Source organism: Marmota marmota, unplaced genomic scaffold, assembly GCF_001458135.2.
Source record: "Marmota marmota marmota unplaced genomic scaffold, marMar, whole genome shotgun sequence".
NCBI classification, from domain to species: domain Eukaryota; kingdom Metazoa; phylum Chordata; class Mammalia; order Rodentia; family Sciuridae; genus Marmota; species Marmota marmota.
Genome location: NW_025999871.1, coordinates 36,037 through 44,118, shown reverse-complemented (window position 1 = coordinate 44,118; position 8,082 = coordinate 36,037). Strand labels below are relative to the sequence as shown.

The following is an 8,082-nucleotide window of genomic DNA, read 5'->3' as shown; positions in this document are numbered from 1 at the left end:
TGCATTCCAGGGAAGTACTTTACTACTGAGCTACACTCCCAGCAACAAATTAGATTTTTTTAAAAGCAATTTTTACCTGAATGCATTGGATTCTTGTCTCAGTCGAGGGAGGCAATACATCATTTATATGTTCAGACAAGGAAGCATCATGTCAAAATGATTGAATAGATTGCCTCAAATCATGAAATAAACAGGCAGTAGGAATAGGGCTCACACAAGGGCCCATCATTCCTAATCTCCACACTACAGAAGAGAAGAGTAGGAATAGAAGACTGAATGGAACTGAACTAAATAGCAAAGTGTAAATTAAATGTATGATTTAGGAATACATAGGGAATACATGTAGGAATACACAGGCAACAGTGAAAATAATATTTTAATTCCATTTCTTCAGAATAGGCATCAATCTTTTTCTGTTGTTTGGGCAAGGAAATGACTATGAGAAGTAAGAATACCAGTATTGAAGATGGCTTCATTTTGGTAGGCTTCTCAGACTGGCCTCAACTGGAACTCACCCTTTTTGCTTTTATTTCAATTTTCTACTCTCTGACCCTCTTTGGCAACACCAGCATCATTGCTCTCTCAAGATTGGACCCTCGACTGCACACACCCATGTACTTCTTCCTCTGCCACCTATCCTTCCTGGACCTCTGCTATACCACCAGCACTGTGCCCCGGCTGCTGATCAACCTATCCAGAATTGATAGGACTATCAGCTATGGAGGGTGTGTGGCCCAGCTCTTCATATCTCTTGCCTTGGGCTCCACTGAGTGTGTACTTCTGGTAGTGATGGCCTTTGACCGCTATGCTGCTGTGTGTCGTCCACTCCACTACACAACCATCATGCACCCTCATTTCTGCCAGGCACTGGCTATTGCCTCCTGGGTGGGAGGCCTCGTGAACTCTCTGATTCAGACAGGCCTCATGATGGCCATGCCTCTCTGTGGTAATCAGTTGAATCACTTCTTTTGTGAGATGCCTGTATTACTGAAGTTGGCTTGTGAGGATACAGGAGGAACAGAGGCCAAGATGTTTGTGGCCCGAGCCATAATCTTGGTCTTTCCTGCAGCACTGATAGTAGGCTCCTATGCAAACATTGCTCAGGCAGTGCTGAAGCTCACATCAATGGCTGGGGGTAGAAAGGCTTTGGGGACATGTGGCTCCCACCTCCTTGTGGTTTGCCTTTTTTATGGCTCAGCCATCTATGCATACCTCCAACCTACAAGCAGTTATTCTGAGAGTGAGGGAAAATTTGCTGCCCTTTTTTATACTATCATTACCCCTGTGCTCAATCCTCTGATCTATACCCTAAGGAACAAGGATGTGAAAGGGGCTTTCTTGAAGGTACTAGGGAGAAGCAGAGATTGAAGGTAGGAGGGGAAACAAATTACATTTTCCATGGTAACTTGCATTTCCTAAAAACTACCATTTTCTTTGGAGGCCATTGGCCACTAGAAAACAACCTTCTTGGGTCCTCAGATTACCAATACATTCCTTCTGGGAAATTGGAAGTGGGAATTTCTAATTCAGTGTTTTTATGATTATTGTTCAGGAGGGAGTAAATCTTGTGTGTCACAATGTTCAAAAAGAATGAACTTGAGAAGAGAGTACATTTTGCCATATGTGGAGAATAGGGATGGAGTCTATACATGTCTGAGAGCCAGGGAAGCCTAAATAAATGTGGTAACCCTTTTCCAAAGAGACTGATTCCCAGTGTTGTCATTAACTCCCAGTGTGCCTAAATGGGAAAGGCATATGCTCACTTGTAGTTTTGTTTAATAAATTGGGACCCTGACGACCTTCCCACACAACTCAGACCCATTTCTACTTTCTCAAACAATAGTTATTCCTCTAGCCTTCTGGTCATAACAGTTATTAGCAAATAAGGGGTCCTGCTCAATTGCCCTGTTCTGAGCAGATAGGGTCTCAAGGTGAATGTCATTTACCTACTCAAGGAAAAAAGCAAAATATGTAGTATGACATTGAAAAAAGAAAAGAATAAAAGTCTTATTACTTGCACCATGTGTGTTAGTCATGACATCTGTCTAGGCCAGGGGCAAAAGGGCAGTCATTGTAGGTAACAAATGAATGGGTCAGGAACTTGGGGACTGATTCAAGAGGAAATAAAATGCAAATACTTCCTGAATATACCCACCTCCTCCAACCTGTTCTCAAGGATACCTACCTCTAGGGAATTGTTCCTCCCTGCATGGTGGTGGTAATGAATGCCCACTGGGCTGCTCCCTTCCTGCCTGTACCCCTGGGAGGCTTCTGTTGGCCCAACTGTTGGTCATGTAGGCAAGATAAGAGGATGAGGGAGCATGAGAAGAAAGGAAAACTAAAATGTATAAAAAGGGAAGGACACCCCTACTCCCTTGGGCAAAAACTAGGACCCCCCTGTGGCAGAGCCTTTTTCCGTGTGTGTGTGTGTGTGTGTGTGTGTGTGTGTGTGTTTTATCTTTTAAATAAAACTCTTTGCACTTGCCTAAACATTTCTGGATGGTTCAGTCTTAAACACTGGCAGAAGGACTTGAACCTAATTCTCAACACCAGTGTCATCATAAAGAAATAATGTCCAAAAAACCAACCAGAATACAACAGAGAAGTTCCTGTAGTAACAGTTGTCCCCACTTCATAGTGTATATGTAGTCCTGGCTGCTCAAACACTGAGGCTTAGTTTAAATGGGTATGTTTTCTTTTTCTCTTCTCCCTCTCCCTATCCCTAATCTCAAGGGAAACAGGATTGCCTTTTTCCTATCCTAGGCCTGAGTTATCTGTCTCTGAACACATACCACAGGAACCAAGTAATTTAAATAATTTACTCAAATTCTGTCCTAAGTACTTCTTTCAATCTCCACTCCCTCTCCATGGTCCCCTTCCTCTACTGTAATGGTCATCCTTCTATTTTTTTCTTTATTTGGGGACCAAGGATTGAATTCCAAGGATGCTTAGCCACTGAGCCAAAACCCCAGCCCCTTTTTACTTTTAATTTTTTTATTTTGAAGCTAGTGTATTAGTCAGTTTTTTTGTAGAAGAACTGAATCAACAGGAAGTGTGATTATAATCAGGGAATTTATTATACTGACTGGATAGTTTACAATGGCCATCTGTAGGCTGGAGAGCTAGAGGAACCTGTAGCTGCACAGTCCAGGATGCCTCAAAGCAAGAAGTATCAATGATGCTACCCCAGTTGGAGGCCAAAGGCTTCTGAAAACTCTGGAGAATCACTGGCAGAGTCCCCTGTGGAAGAGTGAAGGAGCAAAAATCTGATATCCTCAGGTGACCACAGAAGCAATCAAGAACCTGTTCAAGAAGAATGGAGCTTGCATCTGCTGCTGCTTCCTTGTTCTCCCAACCTTTATGCCATCCAAGCCTCCAGCGTATTGGTGCTGCCCATGCTTAGGGAGGGTTTCCACTTCAGTTCACTACCCCATGTCCCAATCATTCCTAGATACCTCACTGACACACCTAGAAGCCTCTTAATCTTTGGCATCTCTTAATTCAATCAATCAAGTTGACAATTCAAATTAACCATTACAGCAGGTTTTTGATAAATTGCTTAGGGCCTCACTAAATTGCTGGGGCTGGCTTTGAACTTGTGATCCTCCTGCCTCAGCCTCCCAAGCCACTGGGATTACAGATGTGCAACACATCACCCAGCAATGTATTCATTTTCAAATTCCTGTCTTATACCTAAAGGTGAAATTCACTGTGGTATAGTCATATATGTATGCAGTATAATTTATTCAACTTCATTTCACAGTTCCTCGCTTTTTCCCTGGATTCTTTCTTTCTCTTTATCCCCTTCTTTTACTATATTGGTCTCCTTTCTATTTTCATTGGATTCCTCTGTTTTCACCTTTGTTTTACTCTGGCTTTAACTTCTGAGAGAAAATATTCAACACTTGACTTTCTGAGTCCGGCTTATTTTACTTAGCCTAATGTCTTCCAGTTCCATTCATTTACCATCAAATGCCATAATTCCATTCTTCCTCAAGGCTGAGTAAAGCACCATTGTGTATGTAAGACCACATATACACCATGTTCATTCATCTGTTGACAGGCACCTAGGCTCATTTCATAACTTGATTACTGTGTATAGTGCTGCTCTAAATATTGTTGTGGCCATATCCTTACACTATGCTGATTTTAATTCTTTTGGATAAATACTGAAGATTCGAATATCTAGGTCATATAGTTGTCCCATTCCTAGGATTTTGAAGAATTTCCATATTGGTTTTCAAAATGATTGTACTAATTTTCAGTCTCAAGAACAACATATAAGTTGCCTTTTTCCCCACATCCTCACCAATGTTTCTTATTGCTTGTATTCTTGATTACTGCTACACTAACTAGAGCAAGATGATATCTCAATATAATTTTGATTTACATTTTCATTATTGCTGGGGATGTTAGACATTTTTCATATATTTTTGGCCCATTTGTATATCTTCTTTTGAGAAATACCTGTTTGGGTCTTTTGCCCAATTATTAATTAGATTATTTGTTTTTTTTTCTTTGTGTGTGTGTGTGTATTAAGTTTTTTAATTCTTTAGATATTTTGGATTCTAGTCCAGAGGAAGCTGGAAAATATTTTCTGCCTCTCTGTAGTCTGTCTTTGCTCCCTTATCTTCTGTGATGTGCAGAGGAGTTATTTTTTTCCATTTGATGCTATTCCACTTGTTATTCATATGTTTTATTTCTTGAATTTATGGTCTTATGAAGGAAGTCAGTGTCTGTGTCAGTGTGTTGGAATCTTGAGTGTATGTTTTCTTCTAGATGTGCAAATTTTCTGGTCTGATTACTAGGTCTTTAATCCACTTTGAGTTGACTTCTGTGAAAGATGAAAGATAGCAATCTTGTTTCATTTTTCTACATATAGATACCCAGTACCCAAGATCATTTGTTTAAAGTCTGTCTTTTCTCCAACTGATGTTTTTTTCACAGCTTTGTCAAGTATCAGATGACTCTATTACATGGGTTTTTCTCTGTGTCTTTTATTCTATTCCACTGGTCTTGAAGTCTGTTTTGGCGCCAACATGCTGTTTTTGTTATCATAGTTCTGTTGTATAATTTGAGATCCAGTACAGTGATGCCTCCCAAATCAGTCTTCTTGTTCATTGTTGTTTTGGCTATTTGGGGTCTTTTCCTTTCTCTCAAATAAATTTTAAGACTTTCTAGTTCTGTGAAAAATGTAATTGAAATTTTGATGTTATTACATTGAATATGGATATTGCTTTTTGTAATATGGCCATTTTGACAATATAAATTCTGTCTATCCAAGAACATGGAGGATCTTTCCATTTTAAAGGTCTTCTATTTATTTCTTCAGTTTTCTATAGTTTTCATTGTAGAGGTCTTTCACCTTGCTTAGATTTATTTCCAAGTATTTTTTGAGCTGACTGTGAATGAGAAAAATAGGGGAAATTCAAACACAGAAAGCAATTTGTCTGTGTAAATACAAGCTGGAGAGACCAGGGAGGACCTGGTTCCCTTCATCTCTTTGACTCCAATAGCTCGCAGGAACTCACAAGGCCAGGTATATTGTCTTAGCAATTTGAACAGATGGGTGGTTCAAGAAACATATTGATTCAACACCAAAAAACAATTTTCAATGCAATAAAATACCTGGATCCTTATTTAGTTCATACTTCAAGAAGAAATAAAAGACATAGGGGAAAGAAGATGGTGGATTAGTGGGAAGTGGCTTTTCTCACAGCTCTGTGACACAGTAGTTAAACAGCAAGAAACTACTTCTCTGTGAGGCAAGTGAGACATCCTCTGAGACATGAAGATGAGAAATGGAAAGATAATTTGGCACAAACAGCAAACACATACTCTCATTGCCTATTCTTAAATATTGCTTTTGTTTTTCTTTTGGAATACATAATGATGATGATATGATGGACCTTTGTACACATACATGTTTGTTTCTGGTTTCTCATTTCAAGTATTTCTTGAAGGCAGTTACTTTTCTTTACTTTGTATTTTGAGGGTTAGGGTTTTTGACTGGTATATTTTGGATTGATTTTATATTGTCTGTTTCACAGCTCTGTTTTCATTCATTATTTCTCTCTTTTCTGTTGCTAACAGCCAAATTCTACTGTTCTCTCTTTCATCTTCCTTAGTTCTTTTACTTCTATTTTGCTACTCATTCCTCATAAACAACACATCCTATACCACCTTGCTTTTGTCCTCTTTACCTCCTGAATCTACAGACCCTTTTCTACACTCATATCTTTTTTTTCCCCAAAGCAAAATAAAAAATCAGTAAAAAGCATCACCAATAGTCTAGACCACTTGGAAGATGGATTTTCAGGCAACAAATATGAAGTGCATGATCTTGAAAATAAAGTTAATCATGGAGAAAAATGTTAAGAGACCATGAACAGAATTTTCAAGAAATATGAAATATCACTAAAAGGCCAAACTCAAGATTTATAGGGGTAGATGAAGGCTTGGAAATACAAACCAAAGGAATACACAATCTTTTCAATGAAATAGTAACAGAAAATTTCCCAAATCTTAAGAAAGAAATGGAAAAATCATATACAGGAGGCATACAGGAATCCAAATATATAAAATTACAAAAAACCCACTTCTAGACAAATTATTATGAAAATGCTTAACTACAGAATAAGGATAGAATTTTAAAAGTGTCCAGAAAAAAAAATAACTGGTCACATTTGTAGGTAAAAACAATCTGGACCTAAGCTTATTTTGAACCCAAACCCTAACAGCTAGGAAGTCTTGAAATAATTTTTACTAAGCTCTAAAAGAAAATGGATGCCAACCAAGAGTTTGCAAATAGTATTTCAGCAAAATTAAGCTTCAGATATGAAAATGAGGTAAAAACCTTCCACGATGAACAAAAGTTAAAAGAATTCACCACTAGAGATCTAGCACTTCAAAACACAAGCAATAAAATATTTCATGAAGCAGAAATGCAGAATACAATGAAAACTGGCAGAATATACTAAACTAGAAGAATAGTATATCAAAGGAGAATCAAATTAAACTTAAAAACTAGAATAGGGCTGGGGATGTGGCTCAAGCAGTAGCACGCTCGCCTGGCATGAGCGGGATGCTGGGTTCAATCCTTATAAAATTTTACCACCTAAAAACAAAAAATAAATATTTTTAAAAAACGAGAAATAAATGAAAATGATAGGGAATAAAAATCATCTTCAATAATAACACTGAATGTTAATGGACTCAAATCATCAATCAAAAGACATAGGCTATCAGAGAGGATTAAAAAACAAGACCCCACAATATGCTGTCTCCCAGAGACCCACCTTATAGGCAATGATATCTAGAAATTGAAAGTAAAAGGGCATGAAAAAAAAATTATCATTCACATGGGTCTTGTAAATAAGCAGGCTTTTCTAGTCTCATATCTGATAAAGTGAACTTTAAGCCACAGATAATCAGAAGAGATGAAGAAGATCATTTCATACTGCTTAAGGTAGTCGTACACCAGCAAGGAATAATAGTCACAAATATCTGTGCCCCAAATATCTGATATATGGAGCATCTACATACCCTTCTCAATATCAAGAATCAAATAGAACACAACAAAATAATACTTTATATTAGGTAGAGGGGAGTGAAGGGAAGGGAGTGCACGTGAAGGTAGGAAGGACAATAGAATGAATCAAGCATTTTTGCCCTGTGTACATACATGGCTACATGACCGGTGTGATGCTGCATCCTGTACAACCAGAACAATGAGAAATTGTACTCCATTTCTGGAACTACAGAACCAAAGGAAATACAATTAATAATCTAGATTGAATAGACATCTATAGAATATTTTATCCAAAAATGAATGGATACAACTTTTTCTCAGCAGCAAAAGAAACATTTTCTTAAAACCATCAACATTTTAGGACACAAAGAAAATCTTAGCAAATACAAAAAACATATATAGGGCTGGGGATATAGTTCAGTTGGTAGAGTGCTTGCCTTGCATGCACTAGGCCCTGTGTTCAATCTCTCTCTCTCTCTCTCTCTCTCTCTCTCTATATATATATATATATATATATATATATATATATATATATATATATATATATATAA

At 37.8% G+C, this 8,082-nt stretch overlaps 1 protein-coding gene across 1 annotated transcript; it reads left to right on the top strand.

Moving 5' to 3' along the window:
* The first annotated feature begins 438 nt into the window (after positions 1–438).
* On the top strand, positions 439–1,368 carry LOC107159779 (olfactory receptor 10-like). Its single transcript, XM_015506389.1, has one exon. The coding sequence runs from the start codon at positions 439–441 to the stop codon at positions 1,366–1,368; it is 930 nt and encodes a 309-aa protein (XP_015361875.1).
* The last annotated feature ends 6,714 nt before the right edge of the window (positions 1,369–8,082 follow it).